General features: G+C 35.4%; 1 protein-coding gene across 3 annotated transcripts in view; it reads left to right on the top strand.

Annotated features, from left to right (window-relative positions):
* Window positions 1-26,393, top strand: part of HMCN1 (hemicentin 1) — a 443,485-nt gene that overhangs the window by 188,603 nt on the left and 228,489 nt on the right. For all 3 annotated transcript variants that reach the window (XM_012444401.2, XM_064370607.1, XM_064370606.1), the window contains exons 7-11: window positions 7,956-8,076; window positions 8,965-9,228; window positions 10,409-10,553; window positions 13,921-14,042; window positions 19,047-19,322. In XM_012444401.2, coding sequence (XP_012299824.2) covers window positions 7,956-8,076; window positions 8,965-9,228; window positions 10,409-10,553; window positions 13,921-14,042; window positions 19,047-19,322 — 928 coding nt within the window. The remainder of the gene's footprint in view (window positions 1-7,955; window positions 8,077-8,964; window positions 9,229-10,408; window positions 10,554-13,920; window positions 14,043-19,046; window positions 19,323-26,393) is intronic.

Here is a 26,393-nt window from a genome sequence, read left to right on the forward strand (position 1 = left end):
TTGCCTCTGACGCAGGTAAAACGTTAAAAAGAAGTAACTAGAAAGAACATAAAGTTTTATTAAAAACAGAAGATTGTTTTATACTCCTAAATTTCCATTTGTAGGAGAGCTACAGTTCATGGATCTTATTTCTGAGAAGCAATATGATTTTTCCATTCAGCAGCTATATGTAGAGTATTTGAATGCAACCACAGAAAATCTTGAGCCAAATTTTGTCCTCTGCTTTTTAAGGGAAACTCCCCGCAAAAACATTAAATGATTATCAGCACCAATATTTCTGTTAGTCTAGGATTATCAGTGTGATCATTTAATTTAACCTATCTCCTGGGGTATGTTTCTACTAAGTACGTTTGGATAAACTGTCTTTAGATAATCTCCCAAGTACAGAAGGGTGTGTACCCAACCACATGATTATACTGAGGTTCTGAGACTAGCAGAAATATTTTGGTTTTGGATAGTTATGTTGGTGTCCAGAGCCTACTAATGCATTTTCTATGGGGTAAGGATATTTTAGAAATCATACTCAAGTGGCATAAGCTTGTTTAGTAATCATAATTAAATCAACCTCAAGTCTAAAAGGATCATACATTAAGATTATTATGCTGGCCTCCTATTAGTGTTGCCTGCTGACTCTTATGAATAAGCCTGTATGCTACACCAAGTGTGTTAAGTAAATAGATTAGGTGTAGCATTAATGTTTTGGGTCAGTGTAGTGTTTTATAATAGATTTTTCCTGAAAAATGTCCCAGCTTTTTTGCCTGTAAGTATCAGACTGTCAATCAAATAGAATGCTTCCTTTATGAAAAAGATATGTGTACACTGAAGTACACATATACTTGGGTATATATAAATTGATATGTATATATGTGTGCGTATGTGTGTGCAGATGTGTATGTGTGTGTATTTAAGTAGAATGTATGTTTTAGATACATTTCCTTGTCACACATTTCTCCAAATGCATAATACCCAAAAAATAATGGTAGTTAAATCTAGCTGGCAAGGTTATATCGTTGACACGATGCCTAGCTTACGGTAGGTCCTGTTTTCAATATTTTATTGAAACCATCATATTCCTTTATTTGTAAAGAATTTAAAACTTAAGAGCAAATACGTTGAAAAGAGGTGGATATCTACTTGAATTCAAGATTCATTAATGTCTTTTTGTTCTTGGAGAAATTACCTAACCTCTCTAAGTCTGAGGAAAGTGGGGGAAAATAATGGCTACTCAATCCTGTCATGGTCAAGTGAGATATTGGTGAAGTGCTTCAGCAGTTTCTGCCACGTGGACTAGTTGTTACTAATAATGTTGACACATGAACTCTGACATAGGTTGACTAGTTGTTATTCTCTTGAATATATGTAAATATATGTAAAAATGCAAGTGTATATGCATTTTTACTTTTTATGCATATACACTTGCATTTTTCTTTTTTTGTGCGTGTTTGTCTTACTTTGGGCACATTTGCTATTTTATAAAATGTTGAAATTCTGTTGGAGAGAGAAAAACCATCACTATCAATCAAATTTTAATTCAATTTATAAAAGGTAAGTTTTCACATTTAGTGCTAGGAGGAATGCTCACTGGCTTAGTACAAGAAGGTTAATTCCTCACTAATGTTCTGTGTTCCATGGGGTCTGGCAGAGTATTCTGCTTCACAGTCACTCAGGAACCCAAGCTGATGGAGGCTCTACCTTAATTTAGAACATGCAGCATCTTCAGTTACTTTAGTGAGGAAGAAAACTGGAGCATATGCATTGAATAATTAAAAAAAAGAAATTTGTTTAACCTCTGTCTCATCCCAGAAGCGACACATTTCACTCCCTTTGTAACCCAGTAACCAAGCTATTATTGTGGCCTAATGGTATACTGGAGCTGGGTCATAACGACTCATGGAGAGTCAATGATACATTTCTCTTCCCTGCTCTGTGTTCAGTGACATCATGTTGGGAGCTAGCAATCAGCTGTGATGGGAATATTTACACCACAGAAATTGAATAATGCCAAAAATTAGAGTTTTTTTGTTGTTGTTACAGAACAATTTATTAACACCCCACTGACGTGACTCTTCCTAACTAAAGGGTACTCAGAAATGTATAATGGCAAAGAAATAGCTGGAGAATGTTATTGTTTTCTGTGCCATGGGGTCCAAATCTATTCAGAAATTAGGTTACTCTAAAATACTATGCTTAGACTTAGGTGCCTTAGAAAGACATTGAACTTGGATAGTTGCCATTTAAGTTGCTGTCTAAACCTAGATAAATATCATTTTTTTGAGCCTCTGTTTTTTTGCTGTGCCATAAAATTATCTTTGGATATAATAGGGTTTTAAGAGATAACATGTGAACATACTTAACATAATGCATCTAGAAACATTTAGTGAATTCCTGATGAGTATGGCATTAGCTGGTCTGAGGAAAATCTAAGGAAAAACATCAACACTAGGCGTGTGGATGTCTTTAACGTCATTTATTAAACCTACAAAATCACGTGCCTCCTGAGTGACATTCTGTGGGTGATGAATATGAAATAGTTACTTCCTTGAAGGGACTTTCAGTGTAGGCAGGCATTTAATAGGACTTTGCCTTTAAGAAGTAAAGGCAGAGCTGACCAGGAAGATCTGAGCTGAGATCTCAGAGGAGCAAGTCATTTTCCGCTGGAGCTCTCCATGGTGCTTGTTCCATTGTCCTTCAGCCTGTCTTGCTCCTTCAGTCCAGCTAGTCTCACTCCAGTTCAGAAACCTAGACTCCAGTTCACTCTGCTCCTTCTTTTCCCTTACTATGTTATAGGCCAAGGCTATTTACAACTTTCGGATGCTTGTATATATCTCTGTGTTAGTCAGGGTTCTCCAGAGGGACAGAAGTAATAGGATATATGCATATATGAAAGGGAGTTTATTAAGGAAAATTGGCTTACTCAGTCTCAAGTCAAAGTCCCTCAATAGGCCATCTGCAAGCTGGGGAAGAAAGAAGCCAGTAGTGACTCAGTCCAAGTCCCAAAACCTCAAAAGCAGAGAAGCCAACAGTGAAGACTTGAGTCTGTGGCCAAAGGCCTGAGGGCCCCTACCAAACCCCTGGTTTAAGTCCAAGAGTCCAAAGGCCGGAGAACCTGGAGTCTGATGTCCAAGGGCAGGAGGAATGGAGGGAAGCATCCAGCATGGGAGAATGATGAAAGCTAGAAGATTCAGCAAGTCAGCTTATCCCACCTTCTTCCACCTGCTTTGTTCTAGCTGTGCTGGCAGCCGACCGGATAGTGCCCACCCATATTGAAGATGGGTCTTCCTCCCCCAGTCCACTGACTCAAATGTCAGTCTCCTTTGGCAACACCCTCACAGACACACCCAGAAACAATACTTTACCAGCTATTTAGGCATCCTTCAATCCAATCAGTTGATACCTAATATTAACTATCACATCTAGTATAACGTCATCTTTGCCAAACTGTGACCTTGCCTCACATCTGTTCACACTGCAGCAGCTGTATATTCCTGACTCAGACCCCTACCCAACTTAATGAACATGATACTACTCATTCAGAGGAGTAATGTGGCTCATTGTGTACATTTAGAAATTGTATGAATAAATTGACTTTGAAATACAACTCTTCCTATCTCAGATAAATGCTATTCACTATCTAGCATCTAGAAAGTTTCTAGCTCTGAGCCTGAATACTGCTGCTAGATTTCCCTCCTCTTATTTACAGAAGCCATGAGGTTACGGTAACTCTACAGGAGTAATACTTCAAGATATTCCATGGTGGAAAATGCTTTTTGGAGCCATATTCTAATTTTAATATAATTCACAGGTTGAATCTACATGATATAAAAGAACAAATAGAAAGCCATTAAGACAGTAATTTTGACCTCACTAATTTGATCATACACACACACACACACAATTTTATTGCATTTATAGACAATTTGCTAAAATGGCTAAAATAATTTGGAAGAGAAAGGAAGGGAAAGAAATATGGCTGGACCACCTCTTTGCTTGACTCAGTTACAGAATTAGCTGAATCTTCTTTGCCGCTCCAAGACCTTCGTGTCATTTAGTTCTCCTCCAACCTCACCAGGTTCATAACTCGTGAGAATCCGAAGTCTCCCTACACTCCCGCAGTTTCCTAAAAGCTTTCTTGCTTATGATCTCCTTGCCTTCTGATTATTTGTGTGTTGATTTTAACCTTTTGTACTTTGATACAGGGCAAAACTCAGCCCCTTCAAAATATCACAAGAAATCTATCAGTAGCAAGCGTTTTGTGAGTTTAGTAGACTTACCTGTAGATTTGAGAGCTATGCCGTAAAGCACCTTGTGCCCTCCTACTCTCCTTGGCCACGAACTCCTTGCTGCCCCATTACATTTCTCTGGTGCTTTCCTCTGGATAGTCCCAGGAGTTCCATATTGCTCTCTTCCTATTGTGTAAATCAGTTCAGCATATTTCAATGTTTCTCAAACTAGCATAATTAAATTCATTGAGATCATCATGAGAAATGCATGGGGTAGCTGTAGAGTTTTGTTTCTGGAGCTTCACTGAGTTCAGACCCAAGCTTTGCCATCTGCTGTATCTGTTAACTTTGAGCAAGTCACCTAACCTCTCTAATCCACGAAGTGAAGATGATAAAACTCCCTCACAGGAACTTTTGTGAGGATTAAAAGTGAGAATTTTTATAAAAAGTTAAGTTATGTATATGTATATATATTTATATATATATAAATATATTTTTATATAATTTATAAAAATATATATATATAAATCTACACCATATATAAAAATTTATATATATAATTTATATATATATAAATTTATATATATTTATATATAACTATATATATAAATTTACATATATATATATATATATATAGTGTGTGCATTTTCTGCACATTAATGCTTTTTTTCTCTTCCCTCTTTCATGTATTGCTTGGTTTTACCCTCATTGTACATAAAACCTCTTTGTTTCTATTATGCTAATATTTTTTAAAGGGAGCTTAGAGAAGAAAGAGGTGAAAATAATAGCTTACTTTAATAGATATCAAACTGCTGGCACTTTCTCATGAAGAAATTTTAATGTGGTGTTTAGTGTTTCTAAAACACTGTTCAAGTATTAGAATTATTTTAAGAGAATAATTAAATAATAATGAATGCATGAATTAACATCAGAGGTTATTTTAATACTAAACTATTTTAAAAACTTTAACCAAATTAGCTCAATTTTTTCCTTTTTATTGTATATTTAAACCATAGTGTTAGTTTATTTGGGATGTTCTTTGTTCCCATTAACCTTAGCCCAGGGTTGAATTAATTACATATAAAAATGGACTCACTTGGAGATATCTTTTATTTATAAACCTTTTAAATTCATTGCAGACATTCCTACTGTCTACAGTATAGTATAGACACATGAAATATATTTTGTTATTTAACTTATTCTTCATATTTTAGCATTGCTCAGAGAATAGTAAACCTGTATTCTTTAAAATTATTTTTTAAAATTTTTTTGAGACAGAGTCTCACTCTGTTGCCAGACTGGTGTGCAGTGGTGCGATCTTGGCTCACTGCAACCTCCACCTCCCGGGTTCAAGCGATTCTCCTGCCTCAGCCTCCAGAGTACCTAGGATTACAGGAATGCACCACCATGCCCAGCTAGTTTTTGTATTTTTTTTTTAGTCGAGATGGGGTTTCACCATGTTGGCCCAGATGGTCTCAGTCTGTTGACCTCGTGATCTGCCCACCTCGGCCTCCCAAAGTGCTGGGATTACAGGTGTGAGCCACTGCACCCGACCTAAACCTATATTCTCACTTTTGCATACTTTATTCCTTGGTGTGGTCTTTAAAGGATCAAAGTTAATTTATATTACATTAATTTTATATAATTTATAAGGGGCTCCCTGTTCATCAAATCTACTTTATTTTAACCTGTTATTTAGTAATATAGGAAAACGTATTTTCAAACATTTATAGCTGGGCGCAGTGGCTCACGCCTGTAATCCCAGCACTTTGGGAGGCCAAGGCGGTGGATCACGAGGTCAAGAGATCGAGACCATCCTGGTCAACATGGTGAAACCCCATCTCTACTAATACAAAAAATTAGCTGGGCATGGTGGCGCGTGCCTGTAATCCCAGCTACTCAGGAGGTTGAGGCAGGAGAATTGCCTGAACCCAGGAGGCAGAGGTGGTGGTGAGCCGAGATCGCGCCATTGCACTCCAGCCTGGGTAACAAGAGCAAAACTCCGTCTCAAAAAAAAAAAAAAAAAAAATTATATAATTTTTATTTTTTTCACTCAGCTATTAAGTACCACATTTTTAAAAACCACCTGTGTTAGTTGATTTATGCACAGAACACTTGGCAGATGATTAGAACTTGATGGCAGTCATTTGGCAGATTATGTGTCATATTTACCTTTAGTAACCTCAACAGCTGTTTCATCATAAGGGACTTTCTGAAGAGCAAGGCAACTAACAGTAATATATGTTGTTAGTGAATAAATAAAAATTAACCCATTGTAATATCAAGCATTCTGATTGACTTACATGAAATTAGTAGGTGATAGTGTCTTCAATAAAGCTCTACATTATCTAAAGAAGTTGACATTAGAATTACCAAGGTTTTATATAATCCTACAAGAAATCTCTGATTTAAAATTGAGTCATGATCCATAGTTTCCTTTTTTAATCTATTATGTGGAATTCATAACACATTTTCATTGAGAAATAATGGAATAAGGGTGGTACTAAGATCTCTACACTTACACATATAATCTTTTGTAACCTTTATGCAAATGAATCACAGTAACTAGCTACATCATTTATGTTAAGCATATACCCAACAGTTTTCATGCTGATGTGTTTTTTTCTTCTTCCTCCCCTTGGTTTTACTACTTGAGTTCTTGAGATTCAGCTCAATGAGGAATAAACATAGTAGCAACAGGGACAGATCTGCTTTTCCTTCTTCTCCACATTGCTATATAACAAGGAGTCGTAGTGATTCAGGGAATATTGGGTAATTTACACAGCTCTGGAAGTGAACCACCGGTACCATGGTGTGAACCACGGCTGTCCACCAGATTAAAATGTATATACATAAATCTGCTGTCTACCAGATTAAAACTTATATATATACTTCCAATGCATTCTGTTATTGCTATAATACCTCAATATGTGCCTTCTGAGTATTGAGTTTGAGACTGATAATTGTTACATTAGTGTTATCATGTGAGTTTTTTTCTTTCACTCCCATCTCCTACTTCTGCTTAACTGCTGGTCTTATGTGGTCATTTTATTTTGAGACAGAATCTTGGTAATCTATGTAATAAAATAAAATAGTGAACTCTTGTTGATAAGTTTTAGGTGGTTTTTGAAATGCAAATTCCTAGACTGCTCTGACCAAATATTCTTATTCAGTAAATCTGGGCTGGAGCTAAGGACTTTGCATTTTTAAGAAACACTGAGTATCTTTTCTAGAACACTGCTGAGCTGAGGATGTCAGGTAGCCTAAATCTGGCAAACAGTCAGCTCTGTTGCTTGCACTGGCTGTAATGTCCTAGAGGCAAAGGAGTAAATATTTTCTAGAATTGAATCTGAATGTATTTGTGGGAGAAGATTTCAATATTTGCTAAACATCTACTATGTTAATAGCGACTAAAACAAAGATCCATACCCTCATGGAGCTTTTACAGATTTATTTCAAGACCATTCACTAGTGACTAAACACTTGTATCTTTTATCATTATGCATGAAACATATTACTGAATCATTTTTTAGAGCTGTCCCCATGGGGTATGTATTACAAAACCTGCATTTAAAATGTAGACTCACAGCTATGTTCAGAACATCCAGATCAGAGCCTCAGTTTTTGGACGTCTATCCTAACTAAATATTGTGCAGTTTCCCATACTGATGAGGGTTGTATACGACCAACATACTGGATCAACTGCTCACCAGGTTTGTCATTAAACATTTTCAGACCTCAAGCAGTGGAAGGCACTCTGTTCGCATTACTGGCCTCAGTACTATTGATTTCCGAGCTGGCTTTTCTCGAAAGCCTACCCTGGACTTCAAAAAAACAGTCAGCAGACCAGTGCAAGGTTTGTATGTGCAAATTATTTGAATTGGCATAATAAGATATCCAAATGAAAAATATTTCTCAGACTGTCTGTATTCAACAAAACTGAGAAGCTTAACTTTAAATGTGACTGTTCTCATGGCCTAGTCACTTTCTCAAAGTATAATCCCAACACCACTGATATGAAGATCACTCAGGGTGCTTGTTACAATTTAAGATTCCCGGGCCCCACTCTAGATCTCCTGAATTAGAACCATGGAAGTTAAGGCCCAGGAATATGGACTTTAGTGAGTGCCCCAGTTGATTCTTACACTTACTAAATTTTGAGAATTACTAACCCAGATCTTGAGATTTTTTTCTTACCAAAATTTACAAATTACCTATTGTCAGGGTAAAATATGTGTATACAGCTGAAAAATTAAATATGTCACATATCACTGTATTTCAAAGATAAAATTATCAGTGATTTTAAACCTTGTCCTTCTTTTATTTTATTCATACATTGAGATTTATAGTTTTCTAGCTAAAAAGAAGCTTAACTATACTGTAACTCTTAAAATTTGGGGGAGGTTATTTTCATTTATTTTTATTGCTGCAGTTTCTGGAAGGATACAAAATAATTTATCTTTAAAAGTATTCATATGATCAAACATTATATAGCAATGTTCACAATTCTAATTTTTCTACATGTAAACATAGTTAAAATACTCGAAAAGCAATTTCTTAGGATTTTCTAAGTCTCTCTGGTCATGCATAAACTGTCTTTCATGTAGAAACAATTCTGCAATTGACCCAGAATTTGTAGGACATCCTTATGGTACTCACATGTTATTATCATGCAAATACTTATTTGACATATAACTTTAATTGCATGTTTCTTGTAAATGATAACAAAATCTTTCTCTTGTAGGAATACCTACATATGTACTGCTCAATACTTCTGGAATTTCCACTCCAGCTAGAATAGATCTTCTTGAACTTTTGAGTATCTCAGGAAGTTCTCTTAAGACTATTCCTGTTAAATATTACCCAGATCGAAAACCTTATGGCATATGGAATATTTCTGACTTTATACCACCAAGTGAAGCTTTCTTTCTCAAAGTAACAGGCTATGATAAGGATGATTACCTCTTCCAAAGAGTATCAAGTGTTTCCTTTTCTAGTATTGTCCCAGGTAAGACATCATTTCATTCAGCATTGGAATATTGATAGTTTAAGGGGTGATGTGGTCCCATAAGTTAGTAATAAAATAACAAATAATATCCTAATATTATTACTGCACCACCAAATTGATGGACATTTACATGTAAGTAACACAGTTTTTCTTAACCATTAAATAGCATATCCAGAGTTTCATGTTAAGTCTCACTGATTGCAGGTCCGAGAATTCTGATTAGTCAGTGTGAGAACTGGAACTGGAAAATTCTGGTACTCTCTTTCTCCCTAAAAAAGCCCGGCACATATATTTGATTAAACTATCTAAGTTGGCTAAAATTTTATATACAATTGTCAGAAACTTTCTGCTCTATAGATGGTAGTTCATTGTAAACAACTGGTGATTACTGCCTTTATTTGTCTAGTTGATTAGTAAGCTAGTTAATTGTACATTTGCTACTATGTAGAGAGAAGATTACAGATTAGATGTTATTTGGAAGCAACAGGTAGCATTTCAACTTAGCTATACTTGAGCTATTTTTCAAGGCTCATGACTGAACTCTGACCCAATCTTAAGGACGGTAGCTTGAACCATGGACTGATAAAGATATAGAATTGTTTCTAAAATTGTACTATTAGGTCGAGGGACAAACATTTATCATTTATACATAGGTTAGTGATTTGCGAAATTCAGGAACAATTCTATAGCTGTTGTTTAATAGTTATAGAGTGGCGAGAATAGAACCAACCTCAATATTTCCTCATATACAACATTCAAAATTGGCTTAGCCCCTAATTTGAATGCTACAAAACCTGATGGATTCCTAAAAGTCATTTTTTACATTTACTTTGGGAAAATTATCCTATGTATTTGATTCTGAGATACGTGGCTTCTTATGTTTTTGAAATAAAAACATATTCTAGAATTGATGATACATTATCACCTATTTGGTAGTATTTTTTCTATCTTGGTGGTACAAAAATATACCATGTCTTAAAAACAAAGAAGTCTTAGATTCAATGAATACTGTAGTAAGAGGCTCAAAAGATATCCAGAAATCAACCAGCTTTGAACAAATAAAGATAGAAAAAGTAATTAAAGTATAAAGATTTTTGAATGGATTCAGAGGCAGTACTTAACATCATGGTGACCTTCTTGCTTATGATTTTTTGGTTGTTTGTTTTTCTTTTTTTTCTAGATGCTCCCAAAGTTACAATGCCTGAGAAAACCCCAGGCTACTATCTGCAGCCAGGCCAAATTCCCTGCTCTGTTGGCAGCCTTTTGCCCTTTACCTTGAGCTTTGTCAGAAATGGAGTTACACTTGGAGTAGACCAGTATTTGAAGTATGTATATGTTTCTGTCAGTAATAAGATGCAGCATTAAAGATGTAAATATAAAGAGATTATTATTGCAATGTATTTTTCCACTGGAAATTCTCACTTGTTTCATTGTCTGGAATATAGCAGGGAACAAGATGGACACAAATCTATGCCCCTGTGGAGCTTATATTGTCATAGAGGGAGACAGTAAACAGATGATACATATAATAATAGAATAAATGCTGGAATACATTCAAATGTTGACTCATATGTTATAAAATCTGAATGTTTTATAATGTGAGGGTCTGTTGTTAAGACAAATACAGAATTATGAATATGACGTTAAGTACAAAATCTTGGAAGGAGACCTTGCAAATGAGAGGTCCTCAAGCTTTAGCTTTATTGGCTTCATGGTAAAAGTGCTTCTGAATCTGATTTAAAGTGTCATGATAAGTGAATCTGGTAAGCATTTTGGCAGAAAGTAGAGCAGGTTAGTTGGGATGAATAATAGTGGTAGGAGGAATGCTTGTAGCATTGGCCAATTTGAAATCCTAAAATTCAGAGTAAGGAGCATTGGAGCAAAGATATAAAGACAGCAAGAAGGATGATCAGTAAGGTATCCAGAGAAGAGTGTTCTAACACCAGGAAGACAAGTGCAGGTGTGTAAAGGCTGGAGTGGACTGGGCACATGAGAAAGACAGACAGAAGAAGGCCAGTCTGGCTGAAGCCCATTGAGTCAGGAGGAGTAGGGTAGCAGAGAAGTTCAGAGAGGCGTGGTCTGTCCTGCAGGTGGGGTCAGAGATAGGCCACAGCAGGTATGGCTCCTGCATATAACAATCAGCAGGAGTGGGCTAGAGGGTACCAACTTTTCCTTGTGAAGTTGGGTAACTTTTTGAGACAAATATAAGTAATTTAATGATAAAAATAAGCAGACCTTGAAAACTGGAGAAAAATGTTTTCTGGAAAGTGTTGCCTTATTACTTACTATGAAACAAATAACATTTTGGGAAAATCTCTAGGAATTCTTTTTTACCAGACTTTTATGCTGTTAATTTAATATCAACATAACTTCCATAAGATGTTAAATGTTTGACAGTCTCAGCTTATACAGTTGCTTTATGGGGAGTCATTTTAATCAAAAATTTATGGCAGGAATGTTCATCATAACTAGAAAATTTTCTATTCTTTAAAGATTAAACTGTATCATTTCCTGCCCCTTACATAATATATCTTAATGATTTACTTAGCTGTGTATGTAATAACTGGCAACATAATTGACCAGGATATGAAATGATGAAGCTACATAACTAGCTGATGAAATCAAATAATTCTGTTTTATGTTTAAATAGTAACATTTTTCAAACACATTTAAGATTCTTTAGAAACATTAATTCATTTATTCCACACAATTCCTGGGAGGTAAGCCACAAGAATTCTTTTTCTCATTTTTCCAGCTCTGTGGCCCAGAGATATGACATGCTTTGCTGACATGTATTAAGCTCTTTGGATGTGAGAAGTTAGAGGCAAAGTTAGGCCTGAGTGATGATAGACTGATATTCTAATCCTGATTCACTCTCATGTCCCTGCCCTAGATTTCCTAATAGCATGAAACATGTGAGTTAATGTTTGTTTATGTCAGTCACTTTGGTCACCAGGGGATGTAAGAGAACCTGTTTGCATTAGCAGCAGGTTGCATTTTTATTTGACATGTTCTTTTCCCTATTCCAAAGTCTACCCTTCAAAACTTTTTTAATATGTCTATATAGTACTTAATGTCAACTGAGAAGGCTCCATGAAAAAGAGAATTATTTTCATGTAACATTTCATAATCAAGAAAGGAACAAGAATAACTGTAAAGAACATTCTTCAAACGTTCAGTAAACTGGTTGTATGCCTTTGAACAAATTACTTGTCCTTTCTGTATCTCAACTTTCTCATTTTTAAAAAGAGGGATTTAGGACTCAAAGAATTGTCAGTTTCTGTTCTAAAATTTCCATCAGTCTGTTTTTGTGAATACCAATATATGCTCAGCTTTTAAGTAGGCACTGAAGAAAACACCAAGGATATACCTCTTCCAAACCCCTACCTTCCTGAAACTTACCAGTACCTCCTAGACGATGACATTTACAAACTTGTGCTTAGTATACTCCTGTTAAGCATTGAAGATACAGCTTATATGATCAGTATGGTATGGAGTCAAGTGATATTCTGCTTTTATTCTGAAAGTGACAAGAAGAACATTGGCATGTAGCGCCTACAGAATTGAAAGGAAGCAATGTTTAACCAAAGTAAATTTTCTCAGATACTAAAACATGTAGAACAATGACCTTGCTGTGTTTCTCACTTTCCTAAGGCACAAAAACCTGTTTTAACTTTCTCTTACAAACCCTAGTTGTACTAAATATGAATTGAGAGCTCAGTAAGTTCTTCACAGTTGTTTGATGATAAGTATGGTGTGTTTGGATGGGGAGAGATCTGGAGATGTCACCATAAGGTATTATATTTTACATAACTTCCAGAATTCAGTGGAAGGTCTCTTGACTGCAGCAGGCTTTTTAACTTATCTGTATCTTGATGTTTTAGGATTATAAATAGCTGCAGATGATACAAGAGAGAAATTATGAAGATATTTCTAACATTTCAGCCACACTTTAAAACAAAATAATGTCTATTTTTGTACATCATTGAGCTCTTTGAAACAAACATTAAATATCTATTACTAAGACAGTTCCAGAAAAAGAGAAATAATTTGAATAGTGTTAGAGGACAAATAATAAATTTTTATTAAATGAATGAATACATAATACAGTAGAGGGATTTTTTTAACCTAAATGACAGAGTTTAAAGCCATAAAACTGATCATTTGTTTTCATTTCTCATTGTGTATGGAGGTTGAACGACATATGGCCTATCACCCATTGTGGAACTTATCTAAAAGAAAGTTAAGGGTAATTTATCTTCTTAGAATCAAAAAGTCAGTTTCCTACCTTCAAATTTGTATATTGTCTGATTAAATTCCGTTATCTAAGATTCCTACTGATGAGACCAAAAACTGGAAAAAATAGAAGGGGAGAGGATTAATGAGCATTTCTTTGCCAGCCAGCTCTGTTATCTTATATTTTGACATAGCCACAAAATATTTCCTCAAAGAAATTTTCAATCTCTATAATTATTGTTTATGTTGTATCTTTCGATCAGAGTAGAAAAGCTTCATTTTCTGGTAAAATATAAATGGTACGTCATTTTCAGTTAAAAAGAACTCTGCAGTTTTATCAATTTAGTTTCTTTACATTGTTCTTTTGAATGAACCTTCAAAAGAAATAGTGGATCATAGCTTTCAGCTTGGTCTTGTTTTATAGTAACTACCAGTTTTCCCTTTTCTTACCTCCAGAGAATCTGCCAGTGTGAACTTAGATATTGAAAAGGTCACTTTGTCTGACGAAGGCTTCTATGAATGCATCGCTGTCAGCAGTGCAGGTACTGGACGGGCACAGACGTTTTTTGACGTATCAGGTAATTACCACTAATTTCTTTGCAGTTACCCGAGTATTAATGCAGCTATGGAAATGGGATGTTTGTTAACCAGTTTGTGTGTATACGATTGTCTTTATGATTATTTTATTACTATCTCTCCACTGAATTGTGAACTCAAATCCTGGCTTTACCACATATCAGATACATGACCCTCCTTGGGCTAATTATTTAAGGACTTAATACCTTGGTTTCCATAACTATAAAAAAAGCATAATAAGAATAATGGTCTCTGTTTCATGGGGAAACTGTGAGGATTAAATGATATGTAATATATGCAAAGCATTTAGAAGAGAGCCTGCCACATAGAAGCACTTAATAGATATTAGTGATTATTATTGTTATTATTGTCAGGGATTAATGAATAGTTTTTGAAATGATCATACAGGATTTTCCTGTGAGAAAATAAAATTTAAGTGAAGGATCTGTTCTGATCAAAACAAAGTTAGACTTACCTTCTTCCCCTCCCATGTTCATAATGAGGAGAGTGCGTTTATGAATGGATTCTGACATTTTAATTGAAGATAATCATGAAAATGATCACATTGTAAGAACACAGGGCCTCAGTGGCTACAACATTGGTTCTAAGAAGGGAAGAAGTAATGTTAATTATTTTACATTCAGATTGTATATTTCCTATGAACAGATGTGAGATATAGTTCATATTATTTTATAAGGTAAAATACATTAAAAAATAACTTTTTCTCTCATTTCACATAATTCTTGGGGAAAAAAGACTACCATTTATAATCAATGATCAGGATTAAGCCACTTACTCAGCATTTATCTATAATTAGAAACTTTGTTTGGCTGAATGATTTTCTACCTGCCTTGTGGACTAGTGTTGCTATGTGTTTAACTGTAACCTATTCTGACCTAAATATTGCTACTGTTGAATTTATTGCAATGTCTGTATTTGCTTTTAGCACTGGTATGCATTTTCTTCAGACAATTTAAGACAAATGAAGCTTATAATGATAGGTATATCATATATTTATAAGTCTAGGATATGTTGTTTGCTATCAGTAAGTTCAAGGTGAACTTTAAAGCAGAAGCATGCAAGTCAGATAAACATGTTCTTCTTGCAGTAAAACTATTTGTATTCTCTTACTGCTAGAAAAATAAAGTTTGTCTTCTGAAACAATTTAGCAAGTTGACATACATCACAAACTATTCATTTGTTCACATCCAGTAATTATGAAAAGCACTGGAGTCATGTCAACATTCCTAAGCTTCTGGGAAAACAAACACTTGAACACTTGAATATTTTTCCCAGCAATACTAATTTAGAGAAGGACAACAGAGAAAGAGTTTTGAGTGAGTTGATTCAGACATCTTGCATAAATAACTGGGAAGTGCCAGGAAGAGCTCGTGAACTGACTGTCATGAATTTGGCTCAGTGTCAGGAACTTGCATATGTGTATTCTACACACGCCCTTCTAGTAGCCATCTGTAATCTGTGCCAGGAACGCAAAGGAATAACTAGGAATTGTACTGTGCCAGAGCTGATTTTCAGGAATTGTTTCCCACTCAGTCAGTTAAAACAGAAGACGACAGAAATATTGATGGTAATGGCAAAGTCACAAGTGAGTGCCCCTTTTGACTTGAAAGAGTGGGCATTTTTTTTTTTCTTGACTAGCTGTTGCATAATGCACCAGCCTTTAAGCTCCACCCACTTTTGAATTTCCCTTAGCCTAGGCTGAGGTCCCAGCTCAACCACCCCACTGTAACTAGTCATCAGCACACTGGAATCAGGTGCAACTTCACTGGATAATTAGATCTTTATATTTTTTTAAAGGGGTATTAGGAAACAAAGCATTGTTGAATAGAGATATTCTTGTGCCATTATGGATATTTTATAAAGTCAAGGAACACCCGAGAGCAGTTTAAAGAAAATCCCCAAGTTCTACCAATATGTCACCTCAATTTTTGTCAGCATTTTTTTTCTACTTGACTTGTTGAAGGACTTTTGATTCATTTGAAATGTTGGTTATTGGGTTATTGATTGTTTTCAATGCACGACAGGTGTAGAAAGCATTGTTCTTCTCTTTTACTGAATATAAACACAGAGAATCTAATGAATGAAACTGCAGAAGCACAAAAACCTCATTCTTTTCAAACTATATTTGGTAGTTTAGTTTGATACGATTACAAAGTTATAATTATTTTCCATACTGGGAATTTTTTTCCTAACACAATGACCCTCACCGAACACACACACACCCCTAAAATTCTGAGTTTAGGTAAAATTCTGAAGAGAGAAAACTTGTCAAGGGCATGTCAGTGACAGGAAACCTTAAATTATAATTACAGGATACTCTTTTAGAAAGGATAAGATCTGGAAATAACCTTCTCATTTTATAGCTAAAGAAACAGAACCCAGAGAAAGCAAGTGACCCATTTATGATCAAATGGGTAGTTAGGTAGTAAGAGGTAGATTCCTGGCCTCCTAATTCTCAGTCTCACGGTCTTTACTTAATGTCCCAAGTCTATGCTTGTCACCTTTCCTCCCTCATTATTGAGGCTTCCTTTCTGCTACCCTAATCCTACCCTCAGTCGTACTTTCGCTCAGGAATGGTTGCCCTTCATACTCCTATAGCAGGTTATTTCTGATAATCTGTAATCTTGGCTTCCTTCACAAACTGCTGTAATTCTTCCTCATCACTCCCCTCTTCCTACCAGATGTATTCACATATGTCTAAATATGTCAGTGTGTATAATATTTATTGTCTTAAGGTATTTATGCAGTGGAGTCATATGCCATTATTTCAAATCTCATCTGCTCATGTATGTTATTAGACAGTTGACATTTACTCATTTGAATTTGTATTTGAAGAGGAAGTAGAATCTGAGGTGGAGTTTGCATGCAAGAGGGTTTTGGAGAGTTCTCTAGGGGAAAGCACCTGTAAGGGAGTGAGGGAAGTGGAAGAAATGAGCTGTGCTGCAGTTGCAGCAAGGGCCTACAGGCAGCTCTGGAGCCGGGAGGGCCCTGATGGAGCCAGGAGAGCTGGGTCTTTCTTCCTTCATAAAGAAGTGATTGCACTGCAAAGGGGAGTCTAACCTTCAGCATGTTTGCTTCACAGGATCTGAGAGCAAAAGGGAGTCTATGACAAATTAATCGTATTATTTTTCAGACAAAAAAACTATTAATATCACTAAATTGGCTTACCTAAAGTCACACAACTAATTAAGGGTAGAACTAGGTGGCCTATTATTACCAAATTTAGCAAATGAAAACACAGGATGCCCAGTTGAATTTGAATATCACATATGTGGCTGGGCACGGTGGCTCACGCCTGTAATCCCAGCACTTTGGGAGGCCAAGGCAGGTGGATCGTGAGGTCAGGAGATGGAGACCATCCTGGCCAACATGGTGAAACTCTGTCTCAAAAAAAAAAAAAAAAAAATGAATATCACATATGTGTGACCCACATATTGCACAAGGCATACTTATACTAAAATATTATTTTATTTGTATCTGAAATTCAGATTTAACAAAGTGTCCTGTATTTTATCTGTGAACCCTAGCCAGACTCCAGTCAAAGCTTCCTAACTTTGTCATGTATTCTTTCCAATGGATTCATCAGCTATTTTCGTAAGAGATTAAAAAAAAAACAAAATAATACATTTTTATAATTTAAATTAGCATATACTACTTAAGAAAAAGTTTGGAAAACAATGATAAATTAACAGAAAATATGGAAAACACATATATTGTATCACTCAGAGATAACCGCTATGGTTTTGGTAGATTTGTTTCCAGTCTTCGTTCTAGGCTTATGATATTAATCTGCACTTATATATAGTTTTAAATATCCCAAGGATAAAGTTTCATCTTGAATATTTGACACACTTTCATATGAAACTAAAACAGACACCTAAATTTCCAGCTAGCATAGATCACTACAGATTTTGTTGCTGCATTATTTATAATGTATTGTTACAGGAGATCATTTTAAAGCATTTGAGCAGAGAGAACTTTGGAGAGAGAATTTAGATTCACTCTCAAGACTAACTAGAGCCAACAGAGGAACAAACAGAAAACCAAACATGGCATGTTCTCACTCGTAAGTGGGAAGTGAACAATGAGAACACATGGACACAGGGAGGGGATCATCACACACCAGGGCCTGTTGGGGGGTGGGGGCAAGGGGAGAACTTAGAGGATAGGTCAGTAGGTGCAGCAAACCACCAAGGTACACCTCATAACAAACTTGAACGTTCCGCACATGTATCCTGGAACTTAAAGTAAAGTGATAAAAAGAACCAACTAACTAGAGCAACAGAAATATTGGTTAAATAGTTAGTTAGTAATTGGCCTTTGGCCGTATCTGAAACACATGCATCCCTCGATGCCTTTTGTGTATATGGCTCTATGTGTGCAATTTTATTAATGGTCTGTTTCTACTGTTCACCTGAACTTCATAGATCAAATTGTTCCCATTTCTGCTAGAACATTTATCTTGCTCTTCTGTTGTCCTGTGGCTTCTTAATGAGACTGTAACCCCACTTAAAGATGATACTGTCATTTTCATGTCTACCATCCTTTGTGTGCTATTTTCTTTAAAACACTAAATAGATATTTTTAAAATTTAAAAGTTCATGAATGCTACTTTCATCAATAAAAACTTTGCCTCTTTTCAGAATCCTAAATCAGTCAAGTCATACTCTTTTGCCATGCCTCTTTGACTCTTTTGTCTGTAATTTATAGATTTGGCTTGAGTATCCTTTGGGGTGTGTGTGTGTGTGTGTGTATATATATGTGTGTGTGTGTGTGTGTGTGTGTGTGTACTACTTCCTAAAGCATCCTTTAGGTGGTAATTTGTGGGGATGGTGGGGCTCATAGGCATATGCATTACTCAGTAAGTTCTGTTGCACTGCGTCTTTCCTACTGGATATTCATATTTATTCTGTTTTTAAACCACATCTGTAAGTGAGCAAAATGGCTTTTAGGTCTCTTGATTTGAATTTTTTGATTTCACACAGAGCCCCCTCCAGTCATCCAAGTGCCTAACAATGTTACAGTCACACCTGGAGAGAGAGCAGTTTTAACATGTCTCGTCATCAGCGCAGTGGATTACAATCTAACTTGGCAGAGGAACAACAGAGATGCCAGACTGGCAGAGCCAGCAAGAATTAGGACCTTGGCTAATCTGTCATTGGAGCTAAAGAGTGTGAAATTCAACGATGCTGGAGTGTATCATTGTATGGTTTCTAGTGAAGGCGGATCATCAGCTGCCTCAGTTTTCCTCACAGTGCAAGGTACAGTGCTTTTGGTAACTTCTGAATTATGACATCTCTTAAAAAAAAATTTGTCCTTCCAACTTGGACAAGAGTGAGAATATCTACCCAAATAATTACTGTTTTGAATGATAGAATGCTTAAGCATACTCAGTGGCCTACGTAGGAGCTAACAAAACTGGAAGCTAAAACATCTCTAACAAATGGGTAACTTTAATACAATCACAACTAATCATAGTAGTTGAAGATGTTTATTTTAAGAGAATATAAAAATTGTCTCTGAATAATTTAAGTTTTAAATCATTTAATCCATCTTGTGGATTAAAAAAATTCTAATTATAATAATGATTGGTCAAAAAACAACCTTCTCCCAATTTAAGTACTGTATTTTTGCATATATAACTAATTTACTTTTTATTGTTAAATTGTTTAATAATTTTTCACTAATACCTTTAAAATAAAGGTTTAAGATGCTTCTCATCTTGGTGAAATTTTATTGAAACATAAGCAGAGTTGTTTTTAACCTTATTTGTCATACACACATACACACACAAACACACACATACACACACAAATGCTTATTGAAAATAAACTAATTGTGAGCCAGTTTTGAATGATGTATACATAGACTAAATGTTACAGATAGTTTAAAACAAGTTTATTAGCAATGTACTTAATGGCTACTAAATATATATTGTTCAGGAGCATCAAATGAAGATCAGAAACTGCTCCAAAATTTCTCTTCCGGTGGAATCATATTTAGCTTCTAAATGTCTATAGACCAGCTGAGAGTCTTACTGTAATGAACAAATTACTGTTGGCAGTTTTTCACTGTTAAGCTGCAAGGTTCAGTTGCTGCCTCAGCAGAATATTTTATTTCAATTCCTTGATGTGGGAGGCTGATTGCAGCAGAATTGGGTCTGGCTATTTGATTGTGGTATTAGAAACAACTTGATAACATGCCTGAGGTAACACTCTCAGATAACTTTTTAGCAAGGTTACCTAAGAGAATGACCACTGAGTTTCAAGGCTAATACTTAGAATGTTATTAATGACACAGAAAAGCAAAACTACCATGATAATTAACAAAATGGTTGACATCTGATTATAGTTTTCTCCCTGGTAGTTGAAATATATGCTACAATCAGAATGTGTGTCCTTTGTTAGTTGATCTGGGGAATCCTCTAGGGAAATGTTGCTTTTGTAAATGGTTCACTACATTTCCACACGAAACTGCCTAGATTATGTGAGTTGATCTAAGTTCTAGCAACTTAGGTTACTAGAACTCTGGGACTATTTTACCAAACTGATAATTTCAGATAAAATAAGTGCTAATGGACTTCTGAAATTTGATCTTGGTTGTTTATCTGAAGTCCTTTAGAATTAGATTGTTAAGTAAAATCAGAGCCTTCCTTGTTTCTCAAAGTTAGCTTTTTAGTCCATAATTTTTCTATTTTAGTGCATTAGAGCAATGATTCTCAAACTTCCTTGAATAAAGAATTACCCAAGGACTTTTTAAGAAATGCAGATTTCTAACCCTACATCCAGAGAGCATGGGAATCTGCATTTTAGCAGACTTCTCAAGTAGTTCCGTGGACATTTTCTGAAAACAGCATATATGTTCACACTACAGAATGAACCATTTAATCTAGAAATGTATATCTTTAGGGAAGCGCTTGACTCTCTTCTTGCTGGTAAAATAAAGCCATTATGATCCAACAATTTAAATAAGTGCTGAGGTAAGATGTTATATAATACACATAAATATAAAAAACATATAACAGTACATTATTACTGGGTAATCTGTATAAGTATTGGTGGTGTGAATCTGTCTAGAGGTGTTATTTTAAGGCCTGTCTAGTTGGCCTTGAGTTTGAGTGGCCAATTTTGATGATGAAGGATGTTTCAAAACTCTAACAAAAATATACTTGAGAATGAATAATATTGCTTAGTAAAAATAAGAGACTGTAGCCAGTTGTAGCTATCTAAATGTATTATTTTTATGGCTGAATGCACTATTGAAAAGCTATGGGTATTTGATGAAGTAAACTGCCATACCTAGAGGTAAAGTTCATGATAATATGAGAGCTGATAAACTATTGACATTAAATCTTACATTACAAATTAATTTCACTTTAACGCAGTTAAGTCTTCTTAAAAGCAGAAATGAAAAATAGTTTTAGAAAACTTAAAAGATAAAATAATACTTGGATTGAATATGTACTTTAGGAATAGTTTTCTTATTTAAAGAGGAATCAGTAGCTTAATTCGCAGCCTCGTTTATGTTGCTATGCTTCCACAGGTATGTCTGGGAACTATTTCTATATGGAATACTTTTAAGAGTTAAAAATCTAGATTTTATAAGTTTTTTTGTAGTAATTTTACAAAACACAATTAGCCAGAATTTTCTGCTTTAAGATAGTGTACATCTGGTATTGCAGCCTCTCCTTACCTGACAATAAATTATATATAAAGACTTCAAAAAGACAAAGCTAAAGAATACTGAAAACTAGTAGCTATTAACAGCAGCAAAAATCCTAGTTGGAGTTTTATATGTATTATATAAAAAGATTTTTACTTACGCAAATATGTATGTAGAATATTTATCCATATTTTAAGATCACTGGAATGAAAATCTTAACAGTGCTCCATCCTTTTTCTGTTGATGTGAGAGTATGAAGTATCTTTGTGCCTGTTTCACAGTTTGCTCCAAAAAGAAAATGTTACTCTTTGAAGAAGCTAGAATGTTGTTTTCTCATACTCATTAATAGCTCTAACTATCCAGTTAGAGAATTAGCAGGACAGAAAATGAACAGGCAGCCTGGTCCCAGATAAAAAATTGTAACCTGGGATGTTATGTTTCCTACCAATGAAAATATTTGAAAGCAACAGAAAGATCAATATGAGTGTCTGTTAGGAATTTTAGAAACAGATGGTAGAAGAGGAGAGCATCACATTTCAGCCAAAAGAACTCCATAGATGAGGACTGGGCAAGGAGCCATGCACATCAGACTCTCACTCAGCTGCAGAGCTGAAAAGGGGGTTCACCTCCTCCAGAACAGAAGCAGAGTGAGAATGAAGTCAAGTCCACTTTGTCAAGTCCACTTGGTTAAAAGACACTAGTTTTGGATGAATGTCACCTCATTTGAAGATGAATAAACAGAAAACTATCAAAATAAATAAAAACAGTGGGGGAAAATGAAGCATAGGACTTAAGAAGAAATACCGAGGAACAAAACAAGGGGAACAGGGAATCCTTAGAAGGAATGAATGCTTTGAAAGCAGCTTATGCTAGAGACTAGGGGAAAAAATATTTGGTATGACCAATGTCTTTCAAAAAGACTTCACTTCTTTTAGATGACAGTGTATATTCAAAGGGTGTCTTAGTCTGTTTTGTGCTGCTGTAACAGAATATCTGAGACTGGGTAATTTATAATGAACAGAAATTTATTGGCTCACGGTCCTGAAGGCTCGGAACTCCAAGATCAAGCCTGATGCCTCTTGTGAAAGCCTTCTTGCTGCATCTTCACATGGTGGAAGGCAGAAGGTAAAGAGAGCAAGAGAGCAAATCGACTCCTGTGAGCTATTTTTTTTTAATTGCATTTTAGGTTTTGGGGTACATGTGGAGAACATGCAAGATTGTTGCATAGGTGCATATGTGGCAGTGTGATTTGCTGCCTTCCTCCCCTTCACCTACATGTACCATTTCTCCCCATGCAATCTCTCCCCGACTCCCCACCCCCCGCTGTCCCTCCCCTATTTCTCCCCAACAGACCCCAGTGTATAGTGCTCCCCTCCCTGTGTCCATGTGTTCTCATTGTTCAACACCCATCTATGAGTGAGAACATGTGGTGTTTGATTTTGTGTTCTTGTGTCAGTTTGATGAGAATGATGGTTTCCAGGTTCATCCATGTCCCTACAAAGGACACGAACTCATCGTTTTTATAAGAGTATTGATGTTTCATGTGGTCAGAGACCTAAACATCTCCCATGAGGCCTCACCTCCCAATACTGTTGCATCGGAGATTAATTTTTCAGCACACAAATTCAGGGAGATGCAGTCAAACCATAAAATAAGGCAAGAACTGGCTAAGATGAAAGGACAATAATGCATGGAATGGAAGATATCTGAAAAGATTTGATTTTTGAAATGCAATATTTTAGGGCAAATATATAGTAGAAGCACTAACAAGCAGAATTTATTCTATATAAAAAATCAGGGATGTGGTGCATAAAATCGAGAAGTCTTTCAGAATGTTGAGGAAAAGAACTAACAGTTGAATAATATGATTTTTTAAGTGGAAATTAACACAGAAGTTTAATCTAAAATTTATAGGACTTCAGAAAACAAAGACAATTGAAACTAAAGAAATAGTCCAAGATATAGTTGAAGAAGACTGTTCTAGGGAGAAAAAAGTTGTCATGGGTGAGCAGATTAACCAAGGCAAATGAAGAAAGAACTTCATCTAGACACATCCTGGCTGAATTTGAAGTTACTAGTAGGAAGAATCTACTCATTCCCCATAAGCATATGACCAAACCCGTTGTTAACAGAGAGGTAGAATCAGACGGGTGTCTTACTTCTTATGTATACTAAACACTAGAAGATAATTGCAGTGGATATTTGTCATAGTTTTGCTCTTAGGGTCTGAATAGTTTTCCCTAATTTGAGGAGGAATTATTTATTATCTTGGTGGGAAGCAGAAAACAAGTGAGATCAGATAATTCCTTTTCCTTATCCCCAAGATCACATGACCTACAGCCAGCCACTCATATGTTCCCAGTGGGACTTCGACTCTCGCCAAGACCATGAACACCTAAAAAATTCCAATTTGGGCAGCATCATGGAATTTAGAGTCCAACAGCAGAAGCAAAAGTCCCAGTGGCCCTTCACCATCACTTTAACAGACTGATGTTGGCTGCATTCTCAACGATCTAGCCACACCGTTTCTACCTGATATCCAGTTTCTTCTTGATTCTGTACCTCAAAAAATTTTTTTCTAATGAATTCCTTTTCTGCTTAAGTCAGCCAGCCTGGTTTCTGTTGTTTGCAATTGAGAATTCCAACTGACACAATAATAAGAAAGGTGGACGTAGTTTTGAAAAAAAAAAATCCAAGAATTTTATCCAGTTAAATGTCTTTCCTATGAAAAGCCATCAAAATTTGACATTCTCAAATGTTCAAGGGTTCAGGAAAAATACCAAACACATAGCTTTCTTAAAGTGATATATTAAAAATGCAAATTAACTGCCTGAAGTGGATCTTAAAAAGGAAAAAAAAAAAATCAAAACTGGGCAGGGCATGATATGAAAGACATGAATTTCCTTCAGTGGCTATTATCAGGCTCATTACCCACTCATCAAAAAAGCCTTGGGAAGCAAAGCTGACTTCAGAAACTATGGCTATTTGAACAGCCACACTGATGAGCATGTGAGAATGTGAATGAGTTTATGTGCTTACTTCATTATGAGAATTCCTTACCATGAGAATAATGGTATAATTAGACACAGGAAATTCCCCAGGAAAGGAATCACCTTAAGCAGGGTTTACCTCAATACTCAGAAGTCCAGCTATGCAAACAAACAAATGGTAGCCAACACTGCTATGCTAGGAGAAAAAATAGAACTAGATTGACATATACAAAATGTGTACATGATTGTTTGGGGGTAGCAGAACTATAAGTGACTTATTTTCTTGTAGTTTTTTTGTTTTTCTTTTTTAAGATCTACTTCAGGCAGTTAACTTGCATTTTTAATAAATCACTTCATGCTTTTCTGTACTTGACAAATTATTTAATAGAAATGGAATTTTTTAAACTTTGTGTAAATAGGATTTTAATTTTTAAATGCTCACTTTTATTAGAGGATTGAATTACATGAGTAATTTGTTCTTTTTGTTTTCCAGATATTCTGAGAATATGCTTTATCTATATTTAACATAATTGAGAAAATAAAAGACAGTTTAAAAATAAGAAATAACTAAGAACATAAATTAAAAAATAATGCCTCTTAAAAAGAAAAGCAGCAGCACTTAAGATAAAAATAGATTTTAGGTCAATTTATCAGAAGAAACATTTCTTTTATATAAATAGAAGTATATATTATAAAGTAAGGATCTAGTGATATATTACCGTAAATATTAAAACATTTAGTTCTAAAAAGTTTATTTTGGAGAAAATAATTCTTCCCAACATTTATCTGTAGGCAGTTCTGATGCTTATTTGCCATTAAGAGAGTCTGTCGTAAAATCTAATCTAACCCTAATTTATCATTAATATTCCTGAAACTCTTGCTCTTCTCTTATTAACTGAATTTTATAACCACAATGATGTTTGAAATGTGGAATTTTTTTTTTGTTGGCTGGGGTGGTGGAGGTGGGTAAATCCAGTATATAACTGCCAAGGTAGATTTCGTGTAGTTCTTTGCCTGAGTGCTTTGTTGCCAATGCACCACCTACTGGTAAGACAATCAATTAGCAACCTTCCCTCTGAGATTTAATAGACCTTTGTAGTTTGAAGTCCAATAGGACTTTCTACAATGATGGAAGTATTTTACATCTATACTGCTCATGTGGCAGCCACTAGCTACATTTGGCAATTGAGAACTTGAAATGTGGCTAGTGTACCCAAGGAACTCATTTGGAATTTGATTTACAAATTTGAATTTAAGTAAACCCCTGTGGATACAGATATGACTACAATATTGGACAGTATAGCTCTAGTCTCCTGGAGAAAGAAGAAAGGCAGAAATAACAAGAGCAGAAGTTTTAGAAAACTTACTGCAATTGCCACATTGATAAACCATGACGTAATTTACTTGAATTATTGCCACTCAGAAATAACTTCACCATTTTGGAGAGGTGGTTCTTACATTCCCATTGATGAGATATCATTTGGAAATGTTGCATCTGATTCCATATCTTTCAGATTTCAGTGGCCCTTGCGTCCTTCCCAGGAAACTGATATTTTGTTGGTGTTTGTTTTGGTTTGTTAGGTTGATTGGTTTGTGTTTAGTTTTCATTTTCTTCTCTTTTTAAGAAATCCCTGGCCACTTATGAGGAACTCTTTAGTAGGCATGTGAAAAGTTAAAAAT

This window comes from Aotus nancymaae, unplaced genomic scaffold (genome assembly GCF_030222135.1).
Source record: "Aotus nancymaae isolate 86718 unplaced genomic scaffold, 86718_ANA_hifiasm-v0.15.2.pri h1tg000108l, whole genome shotgun sequence".
NCBI lineage: Eukaryota > Metazoa > Chordata > Mammalia > Primates > Aotidae > Aotus > Aotus nancymaae.